At 44.3% G+C, this 25,082-nt stretch overlaps 1 protein-coding gene across 1 annotated transcript in view; it reads left to right on the forward strand.

Moving 5' to 3' along the window:
* The first annotated feature begins 8,705 nt into the window (after positions 1-8,705).
* clvs2 (clavesin 2) overlaps positions 8,706-25,082 on the forward strand; it is a 372,699-nt gene continuing 356,322 nt past the window's right edge. The window contains exon 1 of the mRNA XM_048530282.2: positions 8,706-9,691. Coding sequence (XP_048386239.1) covers positions 9,303-9,691 — 389 coding nt within the window. The 5' untranslated portion in view covers positions 8,706-9,302. The remainder of the gene's footprint in view (positions 9,692-25,082) is intronic.

Genomic DNA, 25,082 nt, shown 5'->3' on the forward strand with positions numbered 1-25,082 from the left:
CAAGGATCGGTGTACATTGACACCGAGATCTCTCTGCTCATCTACACTGCTAAGAATCTTACCATTAGCCCAGTACTTTGCCTTCCAGTTACTCCTAACAAACTGCATCACCTCACACTTGTCTGCATTATCCTCCATTTGCCACCTCTCAGCCCAGCTCTGCAGCTTATCTATGTCTCTTTGCAACCTACAGCATCCTTTGTCACTATCCACAACTCCACTGACCTTAGTGTCATCGGCAAATTTACTAACCCATCCTTCTACGCCCTCATCCAGGTCATTTATAAAAATGACAAACAGCAGTGGACCCAACACTGACCCTTGCGGTACACCACTAGTAACTGGTCACCAGGATGAAGATTTCCCATCAACTACCACCCTCTGTCTTCTTTCAGCAAGCCAATTTCCGATCCAAACTGCTATATCTCCCACAATCCCATTCCTCCGCATTTTGTACACTAGCCTATTGTGGGGAACCTTATCGAACGCCTTGCTGAAATCCATATACACCACATCAACCGGTTTACTCTCATCTACCTGTTTGGTCACCTTCTCAAAGAACGCAATAAGGTTTGTGAGGCACCAACAACTGAGGTAAGGCTCACTGGTCTATAATTACCAGGGTTGTCTCTCCTCCTCTTCTTGAACAGGGGAACCACATCTGCTATCCTCCAGTCATCTGGCACTATTCCTGTAGACAATGACGAGTTAAAGATCAATGCCAAAGGCTTGGCAATCTCCTCCCTGGCTTCCCAGAGGATCCGAGGATAAATCCCATCCGGCCCAGGGGACTTATCTATCTTCACCTTCTGAAGGATTTCTAATACCTCTTCCTTGTGAACCTCAATCCCACCTCGTCTAGTAGCCTGTATCTCAGTATTCTCCTTGACAACATTATCGTTTTCTAGAGTGAATACTGTTGAAAAATATTCATTTAGCGCTTCCCCTATCTCATCTGACTCCACACACAACTTACCACTACTATCCTTGATTGGGCCTAATCTTACTTTCGTCATTCTTTTATTCCTTAAATACCTATAGAAAGCCTTAGGGTTTACCCTGATCCTATCCACCAACAACTTCTCATGTCTCCTCCTGGCTCTTCTGAGCTCTCTCTTTAGGTCTTTCTTGGCTACCTCGTAGCCCTCAAGTCCCCTAACTGAGCCTTCACATCTCATCCTAACATAAACCTTCTTCTTCCTCTTGACCAGAGATTCCACCTCCTTCGTAAACCACGGCTCCCGCACTCTACAGCTTCCTCCCTGCCTGACAGGTACGTATTTATCTAGGACACACAGGAGCTTTTCCTTGAATAAGCTCCACATTTCTAATGTGCCCATCCCCTGCAGTTTCCTTCCCCATTCTATGCTCCCTAAATCTTGCCTAATCTCATTGTAATTGCCTTTCCCCCGCTATAACTCTTGCCCAGTGGTATACACCTATCCCTTTCCATCACTAAAGTAAACATAACAGAATTGTGATCGCTATCACCAAAGTGCTCACCTACTTCCAAATCTAACACCTGGCAGGTCTCATTACCCAGTACCAAATCTAATGTGGCTTCGCCCCTTGTTAGCCTATCTACATATTGTGTCAGGAAACCCTCCTGCACACTCTGGACAAAAACTGACCCATCTATAGTACTCGAACTATAGTGTTCCCAGTCAATATCTGGAAAGTTGAAGTCCCCCATGACAACTACCCTGTCTCTCTCACTCCTATCAAGAATCATCTTTGCTATCCTTTCCTCTACATCTCTAGAACTATTCAGGGGCCTATGGAAAACTCCCAACAGGGTGACCTCTCCTTTCCTGTTTCTAACCTCAGCCCATACTACCTCAGTTGACGAGTCCCCAAACATCCTTTCTGCGACTGTAATACTGTCCTTGACCAACAATTCCACACCTCCGCCCCTTTTACCATCTTCAGCACAACAACTGTCCGATAGGCTCCTGTAAAGGTGGACAGTCTATGAGAGAAAAATACCGGGTCAGAATAGGAACTAGTGAAATTAGATTGGTGCCAGCTGTTTGAGGATAAATCCACATCTGACATATGGGATCTTTCAAATGCCAGCTGATCAGTGTTCAAGACCAACATGTTCCTTTGACAATGAAAGGTAAGGATGGCAGGATTCAGGAACCCTGGATAACAAATGATATTACTAGTTCAAACAGAAAAATGTAAGTTTAGGAAACTGAAATCAGACAAGGCCCTTGAGGAATACAAAGTAAGCAGGAAAGAACTTAAAGGAATTAGGAGAGCTAAAATGGGCCATGAAATGCCTTTGGCAAGTAGCATTCAGGAGAATCCCAAGATATTTTAGACATAGATAGTAAGAACTGCGGATGCTGGAGAATCTGAGACAACATGGTGTAGACCTGGAAGAACGCAGCAGGCCAAGCAACAACAGAGGAGCAGGAAAGCTGACGTTTTGGGTCTAGACCCTTCTTCAGAAAAATAAAGGGTCTCAACCCGAAATGTCAGCTTTCTTGCTCCTCTGATGCTGCTTGGCCTGCTGTGTTCATCCAGCTCTACACCATGTTATCTCACATTTTATACATTTATTAGAAGATGGTAGCTACGGAATAGGTAGGTCCACTCAAGGTCCGAGAAGGGAAATAATGCATGGGGCCAGTGGAAATGGTTGAGGTCCTTAATGAGGACTTTGCATCGGTATTCACCAAGGAGAGCATATTCTGGGGCTTGTCAATATTAAGAAGGATGAGGTGTTCATATCGTGAAAAATATTAAGATAGGTAAGTCCCCAAAATCTGATGGGATCTGTCCCAGGATTGTGAGGGGGGCAAGGGAAGAGTTCGCTGGGGCATTGGCAGAGATCTTTGTATCCTCTTCAGCCAAAGGTGATGTCCCAGAATGCTGAACAATAGCCAATATTGTTCCTTTTGTAAAGAAGGGAACTGGAATAATCCAGAAAATTACAGACCTGTGACCCTTACATCAGTGGTAGAGAAATTATTGGAGAAGGTGCTTAGGAACAGGATATACTCACATACTGACTCCCACAACTACCTGGAATATTCCTCCTCTCACCCACTTTCCTGTAAAAATGCCATCCTCTATTCCCAATTATTTCGCTTCCGCCACATCTGCTCCTGAGATGATGCATTCCACTCCCAAACATCCCAGATGTCCTCTTTTTTCGAAACTCGCAACTTCCCCTCCACAGTGATCAAAAATGCCCTTGACTGTATCTCCCGCATTTCCCGCAACTCATCCCTCACACCCTCTATTTGCAATAATAACCAAAACTGAATCCCCATCGTCCTCACGTACCACCCGACCAACCTCCAAATCCAACGCACCAACCTTCGACATTTCCATCTGCAATCCGACCCTACTACCAAAGACATTTTTCCCTCCCCACCCTTATGTGTTTTCCGGAGGGACCACTCTCTCCGTGACTACCTTGCCTGCTCCACACTGCCCTCCAGCCCCACCACCCACGGCACTTTTCCCTGCAACCGAAGCAAGTGCTACACCTGCCCCTCTACCTCCCCCCTCACCCCGATCCCAGGCCCGAGGAAGACTTTTGACATCAAACAGATGTTCACCTGCACATCTGTCAATGTTATATACTGTATCCACTGTTTCCGTTGTGGCCTTCTCTACATTGGGGAAACCAGACGGAGGCTTGGGGACTGCTTTGTAGAACACCTACTCTCTGTTCGCAACAAACAATGACACCTCCCAGTCGCAAACCATTACAATTCCCCCCTCCCAACTCCTCGGACGACATGTCCATCCTGGGCCTCCTGCAGTGCCACAATGATGCCACGCGAAAAATGCAGGAACAGCATCTCATATTTCACTTGAGAACTCTGCAGCCCAAGGTTGTCAATGTGGATTTCACAGGATTCAAAATCTTCCCTCCCCCGACCACATGCCAAAACCAGCCCAGCTAGTCCCCGCCTCCCTAACCATTCCTCCCACCGCAAGCCCTACCCCGATCCCCTACCCACTAACCCCACCCAGACCCCCTGACCTGCCCGTCCTCCCTGGACTGACCTATCCCCCCCAACTCCCCACCTACATTCACCTTCACTGGTTCTAACCCCACCTCTTGAACTGTCTATCTCTGCTCACCCTCTCTTCTCCTCTATCCATCTTCTATCTGCCTCCTCCTGTCTCCCTATTTATTTCAGAATCCCCTTCCCTTCCCCCATTTCTGAAGAAGGGTCCTGACCCGAAATGCCAGGCTTTCCTGCTCCTCTGATGCTGCTTGGCCTGCTGTGTTCATCCAGCTTCACACCGTGTTATCTAAGCTCTGTCCTTGTTTGTTTTACCAAAATGCAATACCTTGCATTTATTCAAATTAAACTCAATCTCCACTTCTCAGCCCATTGGCCCAAATGATCAAGATCCCTTCATAATCTTCAATATCCTTCTTCACTGTCCACTACACCACCAAGTTGTGTCATCTGCAAACTTAACCATGCCTCCTAAATTCCCACCCAAATCGTGAAAAAAAGTGGACCCAATACTTATCGTTGTGGAACACCGCTGATCACAATCCGCCATCCAAAAAACAATCCTCCATCATCACCCTCTGTCTCCTTCTGGCAAGCTCTCCCTGAATCCCATGTGATCTAACTTTTCTAGTTAATATAATGTGGAACCTTGTCAAAGGTTTTACTCAAGTCCATGCAGACAAGGTGTACACCTCTGTCCTCATCAATCAATTGCTTATGCCTCAAAAAACTCAATGAAGTTTGTGAGACATGATTTCTAACACACAAAGCCACACTGACTATCCCTAATCGTAAGACCTACCTCTCAGAATCCCCTCCAATAACTCACCTGGCTGTGATGTCAGGCCCACCGGTCTATAATTCTTAGGCTGCTCCTTACAACCTTTCTTAAATAAAGACACATATTAGCCACCCTCCAGTCCATTGGCACCTCACCCGCGGCTGTTGATGATACAAATATCTCTGCTACGGTCCCTGCAATTTCTTTCCTAATTTCCCACAATGTTCTGGGATACTCTTGATCAGGTCTCAGAGATTTATCCACCTTAATTTTTTTAAGACTTCCAGCACCTCCTCTTCTGAACTGTGAACTGTTTTCAAGGTGTCAATGTTTATTTCCCTGAGTTCCCTAGCCTCCATTTCCTTCTCTATGGTAAAAATTGATAAGATAGACTTGTTTAGTATCTCTCCTATCTCCGTGGTTCCACACATAGATGACTTAATTGATCTATAAGGACTCTATTCTCTCCCTAGTTGCTCTTTTGCTCTGAATGTATTTTAGAATCTCCTTGGATTATCTTCAGCCTTACCTGCCAAGGTGATCTCAAATCCCTTTTTAGCCCTCCTGATTTCTCTCTTAAGAATGCCCCTATACTCTTCAAAAGACCCACTTGATCTCAGTTGCCAGACCTAACATATGCCTCCTTCTCATTCTTGACCCAAGCTTCAACTTTATTATTCATTCATTCTTCTCTACTCTTACCAGACTTATCCTTCACTCTAACAGGAACAAAATGCTTCTGAAGTCTCATTATTTCATTTTTGAAAGAACCCTACTTGCCAGTCATTCAGTTACCTGCAGTCTACTCCAATCAACTTTTGAAAGTTCCTGTCTCATACCATCAAAATATGCCTTACTCCAGTCAAGAACTGTAACGTTTTTACAAGGTTTATCATTTTCCATAACTGTTTAAAAACTAATAGAATTATGGTCACTGGTCCCAAAGTTCTCCTCCACTAACACTTCAGTCAATTGCCCTGCCTTATTTCCCAAGAGAAGGTCAAATTTTGCTCCTTCTTTAGTAAGTACATCGACATTAAAAAAATTTTCTTGAACATATTTAACAAGTTCCTTACCATCCAAGCCCTTAACACTACGGCAGGCTGAGTTAATGATTGGAAAATTAAAATCCTCTACTATTTACAACCCTACAATTCTGAGATCTCTCCGCATATTTGTTCCTCAATTTTTCTCTGACTATTGGGAGGCCTGTTGTACAATCCCATTAAGTTATTCACCCTCTTCTTATTTCTAAGTTCCACCCATATAACTTCACTGAATGATCCCTCAGAAATATCCTTTCTAATTGCACAAGTAATGTTTTCCTTAATTAAAAATGCCACTCCCCATCCTCTCTTGCCTCGCTTTCTATCCTTCCTATGGTAATTCTACCTATCGACCTACACATCTTCCTAAATGCCGGAACATTGAGCTGCCAGTCCTCTCCCTCCCTCAGCCATGTTTCTGTAATCGCTATGATGTCCCAATCCTATGCCCTGAGTTCAGTTTCCTTACCTGTAAAAACCCTGTGCATTGAGATAAATGCAGATTAATTCTTCAGAGTTATTTCCTTCTCTGCTTTGTTCTTCCCTGACTTTTCTAACTAATTTGCTTTTTGTTTTACACTGGAGTGTCAGAGGCTGAGGAATGACCTGATAAAGGGATATAAAATTATGAAAGGCTTGAATACAGTGGATAATAGTGTAGGGTGGCACGGTGGCTCAGTGGTTAGCACTGCAGCCTCACAGCGCCAGGGACCTGGGTTCAATTCCAGCCTCAGGTGACTATCTGTGTGGAGTTTGCACATTCTCCCTGTGTCTGCGTGGGTTTCCTCCTGGTGCTGCAGTTTCCTCCCACAGTCCAAAGATGTGCAGTTTATGTGGATCGGCCATGCTAAATTGCCTGTAGTGTTCAGGTGTGTGTGGGTTATAGGGGGGATGGGTCTGGGTGGGATGCTTCAAGGGGCAGTGTGGACTTGTTGGGCCAAAGAGTCTGTTTCCACACTGTAGGGAATCTAATCTAATAATTAGAGTCTTTTTCCCAGGGTGGAAATGTCAAATACTACAGGGGGAAAGGTTTAAGGTGAAAGGTGGTAAGTTTAACGGACAAGTGTGCGAGATAAGTATTTTTATGCAGAGGGTGGCGGGTGCCTGGAACACACTGTCAGGTAGAAGCAGATGTGATATCAAAGTTTAAGAGGCATTCAGACAAACTCATGAACAGGCAGGCAATAGAAGGATACAGATTACACACAGCCAACGAGGATTAGTATAGAATTATGTCATAGCAGCCCCGATGTGGTGGGCCAAAGGGCCTGTTCCTTAGCTGTCCGATTCTATGCTCTGGGTTCAGAAGCTTCTGGAGTTTAAAAAGGCATTAAATTTGAAGCAGGGTCACTGGATGCAAACATTAACTCTGCTTTCTCAGTGCAGATGCTGACCTGCTGAGATTTTCCAGAATTTTCTAACTTTTTTTCTGATTTCCAATATCTGCAGTAATTTTTTTTCTAAAAGATCATCATCTCTCTCTGTTCTGACAAATAACTGGGGTGTACCTAGCCATTCTCGTTCATCATTTGCCTATAAGCTACTGCATCTTAGCTAATCACTGATAGACTGAACAATTAGTGGGCTAACAGCCCTGCCTCTGCAGGAAACAACTGATGGGACTTGGAAATTAAAAATAAATTGGAATTCAGAATGACTTCAAAGAAGCAAAAGGACACCTCACTGAATCCTGCAGACTGGTGCTATTGAACTGTGTTCTCCTATTTTCTCAACATATAATTTTATTTTGTGCAGAGATTGAATAAGGTGTCCAGTTTAACTTGGTAATTAATATTCTGTTTGCCTGTGGTTAGAACTGATTCTGTTTTAATAAATGTTACTTTCTTAAGTACAAAAAGCTAGTTAATATTTTCTATCAACCTGAGCACATCAGACAGAAGCGTTAAGGATTTTGTACAATTTAATTAAATCTCCAAATCTTGTCATGATCCGGGAGTGGCGCCCTCCAGTATCAGCGTATATTCGGTCCATCGACGCTGTTGGCTTTTTCGAAGAGCAACTTTATGTTTGTTACTGCCTTCCAGGCACGAGAACTGGAAACCACAATATATTAATAAAAAAATACATTCAGTGTTTCTGACAAGTGGCCGGAGCTCAATGTTACCTCATATTGGTTTATGTTGAATTGCGCCTTAATAAGTGTTATATTGATTTAAACCGAATGGACGTGATCCAGTTGGAAGCAAACGGTCGCACGTTCATCTCTTGCTCTGCGATACAGTCCAGGGTGCCGGCTCTTGTACGGGCTTCATCTTAAAAAGCAGAAAGCTACTATGGGAGCATTGCAACTTTAATTTCATCCCTGAGGCTTTATTCGAATTATATGCCCGGCAAAAATAAAATCCTTAATTGGAATATTAAAAGCATGCAATGAGATATTTGTGATGTATTTTCCTGCATCAGGGAGGGGCACCTGTTTCCTCTAAGATATAGGTCATTAAGGTGCAACATCTCTTTCGCAGCAATAAAATCAATCCTTAATAAAATTACCTGAAAATGATTGCAATCGATAGTCATCGCGTTCATTAAGAGAAACCAGGTATTTAAGTCAAAGGGGTGAGGAATTAAGCGCATTTTTGAACCCAGATCAGTACCAAATTGATCAATATGAATAATGATAATGAAAGCTTTACCGCTCACGAAAGGTCACCCTGTTATTAAACCCGCACATTCATGTTCCAGTACGAGGTGGAAGTCTATCCCTTTCTGACTGAGCTGAATTTTTTTTTTCTGGGCAGAATGTAATTAAAACAAAACAGGGGAGGGGAATGGGCTCTTCGCTTTAAGCAATAAACGAGATGAGCAGCGGGGCTGCTGGCGGCGAGAGCAGGTGCTGAACATCTGATAGCCAGCTCGCTTTCGCTGTTTCCAGCCATTGTGTCCGCCCAGCTCTCTCTCCTCACTTTCCCCAACACCTCCAGCACTGACGTAAACCCGATAGGGACGCAGCAGCAGGACGCCGAGTCATTGAAACGAAACAACAGGGGGGAAAAATATACCACACACACACACACACTGGAGAAGATGTACAGCACGAGTGAACCGCCTAAAGTCGACGTTAAGCTCTCAGAAGCCACCGTCTGAGCAGCTTGCGATAACAGAGTGGCTGGGAATTGAAATGACTCTTGCTGCAGGGTGCCGCATTGCCTGGATCATGGTAGGAACCGTATTCTGCAATTTGGAGCTTGTATTATTGATCTGAGATACATACAGTACACCACATGCGTGGGACTGCGCCTGGGGTTTTAACCTTGGGTTATCGCGACTGCTAGGGAATCGAGTACGATTTTCTTTTTAAAAATTTCCCTTTTCGGACATTTCGATCGGATCCAATCGTTTCCAAAACAAGAGAGAAGGGACAAGAATGATTATTGGAAGCTGAAAAGGCAGATTGGGTCCCCGCTCGCCACCCGCATCAGCAAAGCTATACCCTGCACATATTACAAAGGGAATAGGAGAACAATGACTCATTTGCAAGCGGGGCTGTCTCCAGAAACTCTGGAGAAAGCTAAAGTGGAGCTGAATGAGAATCCGGACACCTTGCATCAGGATATCCAAGAAGTAAGAGATATGATAATTACGCGGCCAGACATCGGCTTCCTTCGGACTGACGATGCTTTCATCTTAAGGTTCCTCAGAGCCCGAAAGTTTAACCATTTCGAAGCATTCCGCCTCCTCGCTCAGTATTTTGAGTATCGTCAGCAGAACCTGGACATGTTCAAGAACTTCAAAGCCACCGATCCAGGTATCAAACAGGCGCTGAAGGATGGCTTCCCTGGTGTGCTTTCTAACCTGGATCATTATGGCCGGAAAATCTTGGTCCTCTTCGCTTCCAACTGGGACCAGAGCAGGTACACGGCTGAATGGAAGATTATGATCACCGTGAAAGTGCACTATTATGTGCGACTTAGTTCCAATTTAGCTTGAATGACAAAAAAACATTTTTTTAATACAAATGCGTGTTTCACGGCAACCCTCTGGCCTACATTCATTCGTGACTGGGTGAAACTAAACATTAAATGAACGCCCTTGCACTACTGTATAGAGGGGAAAATAAACTCCCGAAAATCCTCAGATTAAACAAAGTCTGAGGTGTAAATTACTAAAAAAAAGTCTGTGTTTTACTGAACTCAACCTATGCTGTTCATGTGAAATAAGGCAGTACAGCAGATTTGGCAAGGACAGTGTACCTGGTTGATTTAAAATTCAAACAGACAAATTAGTCAGAAAGCTTTATAACATGACATCATCAGGCCAGCGTCAATCCAAACCAACACTCCCTCTCCCCCACCCTCATTCTATCAACAACACTCCCTCTCCCTACCCTCATTCTATCACCAACACTCCCTCTCCCTACCCTCATTCTATCACCAACACTCCCTCTCCCCCACCCTCATTCTATCAACAACACTCCCTCTCCCTACCCTCATTCTATCAACAACACTCCCTCTCCCCCACCCTCATTCTATCACCAACACTCCCTCTCCCCCACCCTCATTCTATCACCAACACTCCCTCTCCCCACCCCCATTCTATCACCAACACTCCCTCTCCCCACCCTCATTCTATCACCAACACTCCCTCTCCCCCACCCTCATTCTATCACCAACACTCCCTCTCCCCCACCCTCATTCTATCACCAACACTCCCTCTCCCCCACCCTCATTCTATCACCAACACTCCCTCTCCCCCACCCTCATTCTATCACCAACACTCCCTCTCCCCACCCTCATTCTATCACCAACACTCCCTCTCCCCACCCTCATTCTATCACCAACACTCCCTCTCCCCCACCCTCATTCTATCACCAACACTCCCTCTCCCCCACCCTCATTCTATCACCAACACTTCCTCTCCCCCACCCTCATTCTATCACCAACACTCCCTCTCCCCCACCCTCATTCTATCAACAACACTCCCTCTCCCTACCCTCATTCTATCAACAACACTCCCTCTCCCCCACCCTCATTCTATCACCAACACTCCCTCTCCCCCACCCTCATTCTATCACCAACACTCCCTCTCCCCACCCTCATTCTATCACCAACACTTCCTCTCCCCCACCCCCATTCTATCACCAACCCTCCCTCTCCCCCACCCCCATTGCATCTCCAACACTTCGTCTCGCTCCACCTCACCATCATTATTATTGCCTACAGTATCTCTCGTCACCCACTGCTCCATGAATTTTTACTGATGGGATTAAATTCTTTCCCCAACCCATCAGTCATGATTTTGTTTTACTTTGAGTGATAGTTTTAGTTATGGTGGATTTGGTTGTGTGGCAGCCTGGGGTCGTTTGAGGGGAGAGTGCATAAAAGGATGTCAAAAGTAATTTCTCCAAAAATAATGGGGCACTAAACATTAGGTGAGGGCATTTTACATTTTAACAGTTCAGTATCTAATAGGGAATTATTGGAAACATTTGCTTCTTTAATTGTTCATCCAGAAATAATATTTGTATGTTAACTTGAAAGGGAGCAAACCTTTTTATTTCATTTTATTTGATTACAGGTTTTGGCTGCGATTTGCCATGAAACCAACCAAATGAATTGTCAATATCATATTTATAATATATATGCTTGACCAGGATAGCAGTTCATCAGTGTTGCAACAAGGATGTAATATTAATCAGGGCAGATACATCAGGAGACTTGCTGAAGTATGTTGTTTTTTACCTCCCCTACTCTCTGCAGTGGAAATTTGCCCGGAACAGGAATCTGCTTCATGAGCCTGCCCCACTATTTCATATCATGACTGATCTATTTGTCATCTAAAATCCACATTCCTACTTCCCCCTGATAATCTTTCATCTCCTTGTTTACCAGGAATGTATTTACCTGCCTTGAAAATATTCAAAGACTCTATTTCCACTGGCTTTCCAGGAACAGAGATCTAAAGTCTAAACCATTTCACTCATCCCTGTTTTTATTTAAAGTAGTGAACTCTAGTTCTTGATTCCCCTATAAGAAGAAAGATTCTTTCCACATTCACCATGTCAAGAACCCCTCAGATTTTATATTTCTCGATCAGGGTGTCTCTTAAAATCCAGCAAATATAAGCCTAATTTGCCCAACCTTTCCTCATAAGATTACCCTTTCCAGTCTAGGTAATAGTCTGGTAAACGTTCGCTGAACAGTGTCCATTATGTTTACAGCCTCCCTTAAATCAGGTGACGTTGTTGTACACAGTCGTGCAGTTATGGTCTTCCCAGTGCCCTGAAGCATAACTTTACTACTTTTGAATTTACCTTTAACTCTCCTAATTACTTGCTATACCTGCAGTGTAACCTTCTGTGATTCATGTATGAGGGTACCTAGATCACTCTGCAACTCAGCTTCGTAAATTCTCACCATTTAAAATGCTTTTGTTAAAAAAAAGCCTCCTTTCCAAAATGGACATTTTCACATTTTCTTACATTGCCAATCCGTTGCCCACTCGTGTAACTTATATCAATTTGTTTTGTAACCTTTTTATATCCTCATTGTAATCTATTTTCCTACCTGTCTTTGTGTCATTAACCATTTTATCCAGCCATATCTTCCATCCCATCATCTGGGTCCAACCACCAATCCCTGTAGCACACCTCTGATTACATCTTGCCAACTGAAAAAGAACCGTGTATGCCTAATCGCTATTTCTTGTTCATCAATCCAACTTCAGGTCATTATGCCTCACCCGACATTATTAGCTTTTATTTTCTATAATAATGTTTTTTTGTGACGTTTTATCAAATGCTTTCTGGAGATATAAGTACAGCACATTGACTGGTTTCCCTTTAACCGGTTATGTATTGCTTCCTCAAGAAATCTTTCTCTTTCACGAAGTCATTATGACTATGACTGACTACCTTGAACTTACACCTGGGTACTTAAGGTAAGTTCATTCGTAATAGCTTCTAATGTTTTCCCATGGCAATTATTAAACTAATTAATTGATCAATAGTTTCCTGTCTCTTTCCCTTCTTAAATAAAGGAGTTACATTTACTCTGTTCCAACCTAATGGGATCTTCACTGAATCAAGAGATTTTTTGAAAATTAAATCAGTACATATAATATCTCACTAGCTACAACTTTTAAGACTCCTGTATGAAATCCAGTAGCCCTCAGATCCAACTCCTAATTTACTCCATACTACTTCTCTGGCCATTGGAATCTTATTGAATTCTTCCTTTCCTCCAATTTCCTAATTTACAGATGCTTCTGGGAAGTAACTTATATTAATTATAGTGAAGACTGATGCAACATACCTGTTCAACTCATTGGCCAAATCTTTTTTCATTATTAGTTCTCTAGTCTCACTCTCTATTGAACAAATGCTCCCTGTCTTGACTCTTTTGCTTGTTACGTATTAACAGAAACTTTTAGCATTATCTTTTATTTTTCTGTCTAGTTTTTCCTTGTTCCCTAACTTTTTAAAAAAAAAGTTGGTCATTCTTTGCATTTTTAAAATAGTCTGTCTAATCTTCTGATCTGCAATCTCTCTTTGCACAATTAATGTGTTTTTTTTTTAAGTTTGATACTGAGAACATAGAATAATAAAGCACAAAAGAGGTCCATAAGCCTATTGAGTCTGCACTATGAAAAATATGCTACTGCCGCCTACAATAGCCTGACTTTTGAGCATGAGGCTCATAGGCTTAAATGTTATGATACTTAAGGTGTTCATCCAAGTACTCTTTAAAGGTTGTGATGTTACTGTCTCATCTGCCTCCCAGGTATTGTATTCCAGACCCCCACCACCCTCAGGGTGAAACTTCTTTTAACCTTAAGTCCCCTCCAAACCTCCAGCCTTTCACTTTAAAATTATCCCTCTTTGTTACCAACCCTTTGACTAGGTGTAACAGTGGCTTTCTATCCACCACCCTCATAATCTTATACACCTCTATCAGGTCCATCCCAATCCTTTATGTTTGAAGGAAAACATCCTTACCTGATCCATCCTCTCTTCATTGCTGAAATGCTCTAATCAAGCAACGTACTGGTGAATTTCCTCTCCACCCCTCCAGTGCAATCACATCTTTCCAATTGTGCGGTGACCAGAACTGCACACAATTCTTCAGGTGTGGCAGGAACAAAATTCTGGACAGCTCCAACTTGACCTCTCTCCTATAATCTATGCGGCGACTGATAAAGGCCAGCATTCTATGTGCCTTTTAAGCTACCCTATTAATCTATCCTGCCACTTTCAGGGATCTAAGGACAAGCACGTCAGAATCCCTCTGTTCCTCTGAGCTTCCTAGTGTCTTGTCATTCATTGAGTACTCCCTTGTTATGTTTTCCAAAGTGCATCACCTCTCATTCATCAGGGTTAAATTCCATCTGTCACTGATCTTCCCATCTAATGAGCCCTTTACACCTTCCTGTAGCTTAAGACCTTCCTCTTCACTGCCAGTCAACCAGCTAATCGCTGAAACATTGGCAGACCTAATTTTAATTGTGCTGATATTCTCATCAACATGATTTATGAATATCACATCCAGTTACATACCCAGCGCTGATTCCTGTGGTACACCACTGGACACCGGGCTCCAGGCACAGAAACAGCCTTCTACCACCACCCTCTGCTTCCTTTCACTAGGCCAGTTTTGGATCCATCTTGCCAAGCTATCCTGGATTCCATTGGCATGTACCTTCTTTCTCAGTTACCCATGTGGGAACCTTGTCAAAGGCCTTGCTGACATCCATATAAACTACCCTCATCTATTCAGTTAGTCACTTCCCAAAAATTCAGCCAGGCCCATTAGGCATGGCCTCCTTTGACAAAGCCATGCTGACTATGCCTGACATCTTACCTCCCTAAATGATAATATTCCTTTAACCTTTTCTAGTCAACCACAGATAGCGTTCTGTCCTTTGGAATTTTTCTTACACTTTGGAATATATCTATTCTGTGTATTCTGAAATATTCCCATAAACATATGCCACAGCCAGATTTATCCTATAACCTAGTTTGTCAATTTACTTTAGTCAGCTCTGCTTTCATAATTTCCCCTCATTATTTTTTAAAGTAATCTCAGACCCACTCCTCTCTCCTTCAAGCTCACTGTAAAATTCGATCCTATTATGGTTGCTGCTACCTAGGTGCATCTACAGTATGATAGCATTAATTAATCATATCTCATTGTATAATGTCAGGTTGAGTTATAGCCTGCTGTCTGGGCAGTTCCAGAACATGTGGCTTTCAGAAACTACTCCAAAAGCATTCTTTGAATTGGCACAGACCCTCCAAGTGGTGTTCTCACTGCTTAGAGGAAAAATTGCTTCCAAGTCACACACCATCCTGTTCCTTCACTGTTGCTGTGTCATATGTTTGGAAGTCCCAACTTAGCAATTCTATGGGCGTACCTACACTGCACAGCCTGTCGTAGTCGTAGCTAACCATGATCTTCTCAAACGTAATTAAGTATGGGCAAGAAATATTGACCCAGCCAATGATATCTACGTTCCAATGAAGACCAAAACATTACATTTTTCAAAGTGTTTCACTATTAATGTCATCCATTGTTTTAGCAAGTATGTCGAAATAAAGATCTTAAAAGCTTACAGGACAGAAGGCAACTATGCAGTCTCTCCTGTCTGTTCTGAGTCTTTGTGTAGTGCCAGTGGCAATATTGCTTATGTAACTTCTGTAAGTTCTTCACTTGCAATATCTGCTAACCCCTTCTTGAATGTAACTATATAATCTGTTTCTGCTACCTTTTGAGCTGGGGAGTTCCCAACACAGAGTTGACAACCCCGTGAGTGACAATATTTATTTTCCTATTACCTCTATATCAGTGATATTTACTGCATTAGCTGTGGCCATTTATTACAAACTAGAAGCAGTAGTTTTCCTTCATATGTGTCGGTACTTTCGAAACCACAATTGGATCACCCTTCAACCTTCTCTTCAAAGGAGAACACCCATAACTATCAAACTCGCATCTTGACTAAAGTATCTAATGTCTACTAAAGTGTGTCCTCTATAAAGATTTTACAGCTTTTTTGAAGTACAGTGCCCTGAATTAGCCACAATATTTGAATTACAGTTTAACCAGTAATCTATAAAGTTCTTGCATGATCTCTTTTTCTTTTATGTTCTATGCCTCTAATTATAAACTAAAGAAACTCAAATGCTTTCTTAGCCACCTAAAGAATTTACCTGGCCAAACTGAATGACTTGTTTATATGGATACCAAAACATCTCATTTTTTATCTACATTTTTAAAAAAATAGTGCTTTTTATATGATACTGGCTTTCCATGTTAGCTCTCCTAAACTACGTCACTACACAGTTTTCCACAATGAACTTCGTCAATGTGCTTCTGCCTGTTTAGTCACCCCTGTGAATTTTGTCCTGAAGTCTACAACTGCCATCTTCGACATTACAACATTGTCCAGTTTTCTGCCATCTTCAACACTTGAAAGTAGGCCATTTATGAACATTGAAAAGAGTAAAGGACACAAAACTTACCTTGACAATTGCATTGCAAATAAACTCTGTGTTTAAAAATCCATGCACCTCTTCAAGTTCCTGTCACTGAGTAAATTCTGTATGTGTTTGCCACCTTCCCCTCAAACCCATGGGCTTCCATTTTTGTTTAAAAATGATGCTTCTGGAAGTCCATGTATAAATAACTATCGCACTCCTTTTGTCAGACTACTCAGCTATCACTTCACAGAGACTGAATAATTTGGTTAGACACAGTTTGCCTTTAACAAGCCCAAGCTGGCTACCCTTCATTTAACTATGCCTTTCCAAATGAAAGTTCATTTTGATACTATTGCTAGAGGATAGATTTCCAAAGTTATTAATGAAAATAAGCCTTGATGGATATATACAGTGAGCACATGAAAGGAAAGGAAGAGAAACATGTTCTTGAAAGATTCAGATGTGGTAGATAAAATAGGAATATAGCAGCAATTCAAGAAGGCAGCGTGCAACGATCTTCTAATGGGCAACTGAGGATGAGCAATAAATGCTGACCCAGCTAATAATGCCCACGTTCATGAGTGAATAAACAAGTCAAATGTGGATGATAAATACTTGAACAGATTTGTTGAGCTGACTGACCTGTTTCTGTGCTCTACGTTACACTTATGTGAATGGAACACTTCACTTAGAATTAATTACATCAATGTGAATTATCTGTTGTCATACAGAGATGTATCACAGCTATTTCTAATTGTAAGATGCCACAAACCAAAACCTATTTATATTTCAGTAATGTTAAACAAGTATTTATTTATTCATGGAATGCGAGCATTGCTGGCAAAGTTAGTATCGTTTCTTATTGTGATTTGTCCCTGAGAAAATTGTGAGCTGCCTTCTTGAACCATTACAGAACAGAGGTGAAGATATCATGCATCACTCTTACATTGGAAGTTCCCAGGGTTTCAAACAAGCAACAGCAATATATCACCAAGTTGGAATAATACGTGAATTGCAGGGGTTGGCATTTGCATGTGAGTGCCAGTCTGGTCCTTCTAAATAGCAGAGGTTGTGAGTGGGGGAGGTACCATCAAAAAGTGAGGTGAGTTATTTTAACACATCATGTAAATGGCAAATGTTGGAGTCACTGTGCACCAGAGACTGTGCTTCCCAGATAATACCAAATATTTTTCAGTTTTGATTGAACTGCATTCATCCAGGCATGTGAGAAATATTCTACCACATGCCATGAAATAATTTTACTGTCCTCAGCACCTTTCTGCCTGTCCTCACCCAACCATGATTTCACAGTGTATTTGGGAGACAAATCTGCCAGGGAGTCAATGGAAGAGAGAGAGAGAGAGAGAGAGTGTGTGTGTGTGTGTGTGTGTGTGTGTGTGTGTGTGTGTGTGTGTGTGTGTGTGTGTGTGTGTGTGTGTGTGTGAAAGTTGAATGTGTGTGTGTGCGTGTGAAGTTTGTGTGTCTGTGCGTGTGAAGGTTTGTGTGTGTGTGTGCGTGTGAAGGTTGTGTGTGTGTGTGTGTGTGAAGGGTGTGTGTGTGTGTGTGTGAAGGGGGTGTGTGTGTGTGTGTGTGTGTGTGTGTGTGTGTGTGAAGGGTGTGTGTGAAGGTTTGTGTGTGTGCGTGTGTGTGTGAAGGTTGTGTGTGTGTGAAGGTTTGTGTGTGTGTAGGGTGTTTGTGTGTGTGTGTGTGTGCGCGTATGTGTGTGTGTGTGAGTGAGTGAAGGTTGTGTGTGTGTGTGTGTGTGTGTGTGAAGTTTTGTTTGTGTGAAGGTGTGAAGCTGCGTGTGTGTGAAGTTGCGTGTGTGCGTTAGAAGGTGTGTGTGCGTTAGAAGGTGTGTGTGAGAAGGTGAGTGTGCGTGTGTGTGAAGGTGCGTGTGTGTGAAGGTGTGTGTGCATGTGTGTGAAGGTGTTTGCGTGTGTGTGTGTGTACATGTTGGATGTGTGTGAATGTGTGTGCTTGTGTGTGTGTGTGCGTGTGTGTGTACATGGAGGTGTGTGAATGTGTGTGTGAGTGTGTGTGTCTGTGAAGGTGTGTGTGTGTGTGCGTGCGCGTGAAGGTGTGGGTGTGTGTAAAGGTGTGTGTGTGTGTGTGTTTGTGTGTGTGTGTGTGTGTGTGTGTGTGTGTGTGAAGGTGTGTGTGTGTCTGTGTGAAGGTGTGTGTGTTTGTGTGTGAAGGTGTGTGTGTGTGTGTGAAGGTGTGTGTGTGTGTGTGAAGGTGTGTGTGTCTGTGTGTGTGTGTTTGAAAGTATGTGTGTGTGTGTGAAGGTGTGTATGTGTGTTTGAAAGTGTGTGTTTGTGAGGTGTGTGTGTGAAGGTGTGTGTGTGTCTGTGTGTGTGTTTGTGCAGGTGTTTGTGTGAAGGTGTGACGTTTTGTGTGTGTGTGAAGCTGCGTGTGTGTGAAGCTGCATGTGTGTTAGAAGGTGCGTGTGCGTGAGAAGGTGTGTGTGTGAGAAGGTGTGTGTGTGTGAGAAGGTGTGTGTGTGTGAAGGTGCGTGTGTGTGTGGAGGTGCGTGTGTGTGTGGAGGTGCGTGTGTGTGTGGAGGTGCGTGTGTGTGTGGAGGTGCGTGAGTGTGTGGAGGTGAGTGTGTGTGTGTGAAGGTGTGTGTGTGTGAAGGTGCGTGTGCGTGTGTGTGAAGGTGTGTGCGTGTGTGTGAAGGTGTGTGTGTGTGTGCATGTGTGTGTGTGTGTACATGTTGGAGGTGTGTGAATGTGTGTGTTTGTGATTCTGTATGTCTGTGAAGGTGTGTGTGTGCGTGAAGGTGTGTGTGTGTGTGTGTGTGTGTGTGTGTGCACGCACGTGAAGGTGTGTGTGTGTGTGCGCGTGAAGGTGTGTGTGTGTGTCTGTGCGTGAAGGTGTGTGTGTGTCTGTGTGAAGGTGTGTGTGTGTTTGTGCGTGAAGGTGTGTGTGTGTGAAGGTGTGTGTGTGAAGGTGTGTGTGTGAAGGTGTGTGTGTGAAGGTGTGTGTGTGTGAAAGTGTGTGTGTGTGTGTGTGAAGGTGTGTGTGTGTGCGCGTGAAGGTGTGTGTGTGTGTCTGTGCGTGAAGGTGTGTGTGTGTCTGTGTGAAGGTGTGTGTGTGTTTGTGCGTGAAGGTGTGTGTGTGTGAAGGTGTGTGTGTGAAGGTGTGTGTGTGAAGGTGTGTGTGTGTGAAAGTGTGTGTGTGTGTGTGTGTGTGAAGGTGTGTGTGTGTGAGGTGTGTGTGTGAGAAGATGTCTGTGTGTGTGTGCGTGTGTGTGTGTGTGAGAAGGTGTCTGTGTGTGTGTGCGTGTGTGTGTGTGTGTGAAGGTATGTGTGTGTGTGTGTGTGTGTGTGTGAGAAGTTGCGTGTGTATGTGTCTGTGTGTGTGTTTGTGAAGGTGTGTGTGTGTCTGTGTAATGGTGTGTGTGTGAAGGTGTGTGTGTGTAGGTGTATGTGTACATGTTGGAGGTGTGTGAAAGTGTGTGTTTGTGAATTTGTGTGTGTGATGTTTTGTTTGTATGTGTGAAGGTGTGAAGTTCTGTGTGTGTGTGAAGCTGCGTGTCTGTGAAGCTGCGTGCCTGTGAAGCTGCGTGTGTGTTAGAAGGTGCGTGTGCGTTAGAAGGTGCGTGTGTGTGAGAAGGTGTGTGTGTGTGGAGGTGAGTGTGTGTGTGTGTGAAGGTGTGTGTGTGAAGGTGTGTGTGTGTGAAGGTGTGTGTGTGTGTGAAGCTGTGTGAGTGTGAAGGTGTGTGTGTGTGTGAAGCTGTGTGAAGGTTGTGTGTGTGTGTGTGTGTGTGTGAAGGTTGTGTGTGTGTGTGTGTGTGTGTGTGTGTGTGTAGGTGTGTGTGTACATGTTGGAGGTGTGTCAAAGTGTGTGTTTGTGAATTTGTGTGTGAAGGTGTGAAGTTTTGTGTGTGCATGAATCTGCGTGTCTGTGAAGCTGCGTGTCTGTGAAGCTGCGTGTCTGTGAAGGTGCGTGTGTGTTAGAAGGTGCGTGTGTGTTAGAAGGTGCGTGTGCGTTAGAAGGTGCGTGTGCATTAGAAGGTGTGTGTGTGTGTGAGAAGTGTGTGTGTGTGGAGGTGAGTGTGTGTGTGTGTGAAGGTGTGTGTGTGTGTGTGTGAAGGTGTGTGTATGTGTGAAGGTTGTGTGTGTGTGTGTGAAGGTTTGTGTGTGTGTGTGTGTGTGTGTGTGTGAAGGTTGTGTGTGTGTGTGTGTGTGTGAAGGATGTGTGTGTGTTTGTGTGAAGGTGTGTGTGTGTTTGTGTGTGAAGGAGTGTGTGTGTTTGTGTGTGAAGGTGTGTGTGTGTGAGAAGGTGTGTGTGTGAGAAGGTGTGTGTGTGTGAGAAGGTGCATGTGTGTGTATCTGTGTGTGTGTATCTGTGTAAAGGTGTGTGTGTGTTTGTGTGTGGAGGTGAGTGTGTGTGTGTGAAGGTTGTTTGTGTGTGATGGTTGTGTGTGTGTGCATGTGTGAAAGGTGTGTGTGTGTGTGTGTGTGTGAAGGGTGTGTGTGTGTGAGAAGGTGTGTGTGTGTGAGAAGGTGTGTGTGTGTGAGAAGGTGCATGTGTGTGTGTCTGTGTGTGTGTTTGTGAAGGTGTGTGTGTGTCTGTGTAAAAGTGTGTGTGTGTTTGTGTGTGGAGGTGAGTGTGTGTGTGTGTGTGTGTGTGTGTGTGTGTGTGTGAAGGTTGTTTGTGTGTGATGGTTGTGTGTGTGTGTGTGTGTGAAGGTTGTTTGTGTGTGATGGTTGTGTGTGTGTGTGTGCATGTGTGAAGGGTGTGTGTGTGTCTGTCTGTGTGTGTGTGTGAAGGTTTGTGTGTGTGTGTGTGTGTGTGTGTGTGTGTGTGTGTGTGTGTGAAGGGTGTGTGTGTGTGTGTGTGTGTGTGTGTGTGTGTGTGAAGATTTGTGTGTGTGTGTGAAGGTTGTGTGTGTGTTTGTGTGTGTGTGTGTGTGTGTGTGTGTGTGTGTGTGTGAAGGAGTGTGTGTGTGTGTGAAGGTGTGTGTGTGTGAGAAGGTGTGTGTGTGAGAAGGTGTGTGTGTGTGTGTGTGAAGGTGCGTGTGTGTGTGTCTGTGTGTGTGTCTGTGAAGGTGTGTGTGTGTCTGTGTAAAGGTGTGTGTGTGTTTGTGTGTGAAGGTGTGTGTGTGTGTGTAGATGTGTGTGTACATGTTGGAGGTGTGTGAAAGTGTGTGTTTGTGAATTTGTGTGTGTGATGTTTTGTTTGTGTGTGTGAAGGTGTGAAGTTTAACGTGTGTGTGAAGCTGCGTGTCTGTGAAGCTGCGTGTCTGTGAAGCTGCGTGTCTGTGAAGGTGCGTGCGCGTTAGAAGGTGCGTGTGCGTTACAAGGTGCGTGTGCGTGAGAAGGTGTGTGTGTGTGGAGGTGAGTGTGTGTGTGTGTGTGAAGGTGTGTGTGTGTGAAGGTGTGTGTGTGTGTGAAGGTGTGTGTGAAGAGTGTGTGTGTGTGATGGTTGTGTGTGTGTGTGTGTGTGTGTGTGTGTGTGAAGGGTGTGTGTGTGTGTGTGAAGGTTGTGTGTGTGTGTGTGTGTGAAGGTTGTGTGTGTGTGTGTGTGAAGGTTGTGTGTGAAGGTTGTGTGTGTCTGTGTGAAGGTTTTGTGTGTGTGTAAAGGTTGTGTGTGAGTGCGCGTGCGTGTGTAGGTTTGTGTGTGTGTGCGTGTGAAGGTTGAGTGTGTGTGTGTGTGTGTGTGCGTGTGAAGGTTGTGTGTGTGTGTGTGAAGGTTGTGTGTGTGTGTGTTTGTGTGTGTGTGTGTGTGTGTGTGTGTGTGTGTGAAGGTTGTGTGTGTGTGTGAAGGTTGTGTGTGTGTGTGAAGGTTGTGTGTATGTGTGTGTGTGCGTGTGTGAAAGGTGTGTATGTGTGTCTGTGTGTGTGAAGGGTGTGTGTGTGTGTGTGTGAAAATTTGTGTGTGTGTGTGTGAAGGTTGTGTGTGTGTGTGTGTGTGTGTGAAGGTTATGTGTGTGTGTTTTTGTGTGTGAAGGGTGTTTGTGTGTGTGTGTGAGTGTGTGTGTGTGTGTGTGTGTGTGTGTGTATGTGTGTGTGTGAGTGAGTGAAGGTTGTGTGTGTGTGAAGGTTGTGTGTGTGTGTGTGTTTGTGTGTGTGTGTTTGTGTGTGTGAAGGTGTGTGTGTGTTTGTGTGTGAAGGTGTGTGTGTGTGAAGGTGTGTGTGTGTGTGAAAGTGTGTGTGTGTGTGTGTGAAGGTGTGTGTGTGTTAGAAGGTGTGTGTGTGAGGTGTGTGTGTGTGTTGTGTGTGTGAGAGAAGGTGCGTGTGTGTGTGTCTGTGTGTGTTTGTGAAGGTGTGTGTGTGTGTCTGTGTAAAGGTGTGTGTGTGTTTGTGTGTGAAGGTGTGTGTATGTGTGTGTGTGTAGGTGTGTGTGTACATGTTGGAGGTGTGTGTTTGTGAATTTGTGTGTGTGATGTTTTGTTTGTGTGTGTGAAGGTGTGAAATTTTGTGTGTGTGTGAAGCTGCGTGTCTGTGAAGCTGCGAGTCTGTGAAGGTGCGTGTGCGTTAGAAGGTGCGTGTGCGTTAGAAGGTGCGTGTGCGTTAGAAGGTGTGTTTGTGTGAGAAGGTGTGTGTGTGTGTGGAGGTGAGTGTGTGTGTGTGAAGGTGTGTGCGTGTGTGTGAAGGGTGTGTGTGTCTGTGTGAAGGGTGTGTGTGTGTCTGTTTGAAGCTGTGTGTGTGTTTGTGTGTGAATGTGTGTGTGTGTGTGTGTGTGTGTGTGTGTGAAGGTGCGTGTGCGTGTGTGTGAAGGTGTGTGTGTGTGTGCATGTGTGTGTGTGTGTACATGTTGGAGGTGTGTGAATGTGTGTGTTTGTGATTCTGTATGTCTGTGAAGGTGTGTGTGTGCGTGAAGGTGTGTGTGTGTGTGTGTGTGTGTGTGTGCACGCACGTGAAGGTGTGTGTGTGTGTGCGTGTGAAGGTGTGTGTGTGTGTCTGTGCGTGAAGGTGTGTGTGTGTCTGTGTGAAGGTGTGTGTGTGTTTGTGCGTGAAGGTGTGTGTGTGTGAAGGTGTGTGTGTGAAGGTGTGTGTGTGAAGGTGTGTGTGTGTGAAAGTGTGTGTGTGTGTGTGAAGGTGTGTGTGTGTGCGCGTGAAGGTGTGTGTGTGTGTCTGTGCGTGAAGGTGTGTGTGTGTCTGTGTGAAGGTGTGTGTGTGTTTGTGCGTGAAGGTGTGTGTGTGTGAAGGTGTGTGTGTGAAGGTGTGTGTGTGAAGGTGTGTGTGTGTGAAAGTGTGTGTGTGTGTGTGTGAAGGTGTGTGTGTGTGAGGTGTGTGTGTGAGAAGGTGTCTGTGTGTGTGTGCGTGTGTGTGTGTGTGAGAAGGTGTCTGTGTGTGTGTGCGTGTGTGTGTGTGTGTGAAGGTATGTGTGTGTGTGTGTGTGTGTGAGAAGTTGCGTGTGTATGTGTCTGTGTGTGTGTTTGTGAAGGTGTGTGTGTGTCTGTGTAATGGTGTGTGTGTGAAGGTGTGTGTGTGTAGGTGTATGTGTACATGTTGGAGGTGTGTGAAAGTGTGTGTTAGTGAATTTGTGTGTGTGATGTTTTGTTTGTATGTGTGAAGGTGTGAAGTTCTGTGTGTGTGTGAAGCTGCGTGTCTGTGAAGCTGCGTGTCTGTGAAGCTGCGTGTCTGTGAAGCTGCGTGTGTGTTAGAAGGTGCGTGTGCGTTAGAAGGTGCGTGTGTGTGAGAAGGTGTGTGTGTGTGGAGGTGAGTGTGTGTGTGTGTGAAGGTGTGTGTGTGTGAAGGTGTGTGTGTGTGTGAAGCTGTGTGAGTGTGAAGGTGTGTGTGTGTGTGAAGCTGTGTGAAGGTTGTGTGTGTGTGTGTGTGTGTGTGAAGGTTGTGTGTGTGTGTGTGTGTGTGTGTGTGTGTGTAGGTGTGTGTGTACATGTTGGAGGTGTGTGAAAGTGTGTGTTTGTGAATTTGTGTGTGAAGGTGTGAAGTTTTGTGTGTGCATGAATCTGCGTGTCTGTGAAGCTGCGTGTCTGTGAAGCTGCGTGTCTGTGAAGGTGCGTGTGTGTTAGAAGGTGCGTGTGTGTTAGAAGGTGCGTGTGCGTTAGAAGGTGCGTGTGCATTAGAAGGTGTGTGTGTGTGTGAGAAGTGTGTGTGTGTGGAGGTGAGTGTGTGTGTGTGTGAAGGTGTGTGTGTGTGTGTGTGAAGGTGTGTGTATGTGTGAAGGTTGTGTGTGTGTGTGTGAAGGTTTGTGTGTGTGTGTGTGTGTGAAGGTTGTGTGTGTGTGTGTGTGTGTGAAGATGTGTGTGTGTTTGTGTGAAGGTGTGTGTGTGTTTGTGTGTGAAGGAGTGTGTGTGTTTGTGTGTGAAGGTGTGTGTGTGTGAGAAGGTGTGTGTGTGAGAAGGTGTGTGTGTGTGAGAAGGTGCATGTGTGTGTGTCTGTGTGTGTGTTTGTGAAGGTGTGTGTGTATCTGTGTAAAGGTGTGTGTGTGTTTGTGTGTGGAGGTGAGTGTGTGTGTGTGAAGGTTGTTTGTGTGTGAATGGTTGTGTGTGTGTGCATGTGTGAAAGGTGTGTGTGTGTGTGTGTGTGTGAAGGGTGTGTGTGTGTGAGAAGGCGTGTGTGTGAGAAGGTGTGTGTGTGTGAGAAGGTGCATGTGTGTGTGTCTGTGTGTGTGTTTGTGAAGGTGTGTGTGTGTCTGTGTAAAAGTGTGTGTGTGTTTGTGTGTGGAGGTGAGTGTGTGTGTGTGTGTGTGTGTGTGTGTGTGTGAAGGTTGTTTGTGTGTGATGGTTGTGTGTGTGTGTGTGTGTGAAGGTTGTTTGTGTGTGATGGTTGTGTGTGTGTGTGTGCATGTGTGAAGGGTGTGTGTGTGTCTGTGTGTGTGTGTGTGTGTGAAGGTTTGTGTGTGTGTGTGTGTGT

This window comes from Stegostoma tigrinum, chromosome 4 (assembly GCF_030684315.1).
Source record: "Stegostoma tigrinum isolate sSteTig4 chromosome 4, sSteTig4.hap1, whole genome shotgun sequence".
NCBI lineage: Eukaryota > Metazoa > Chordata > Chondrichthyes > Orectolobiformes > Stegostomatidae > Stegostoma > Stegostoma tigrinum.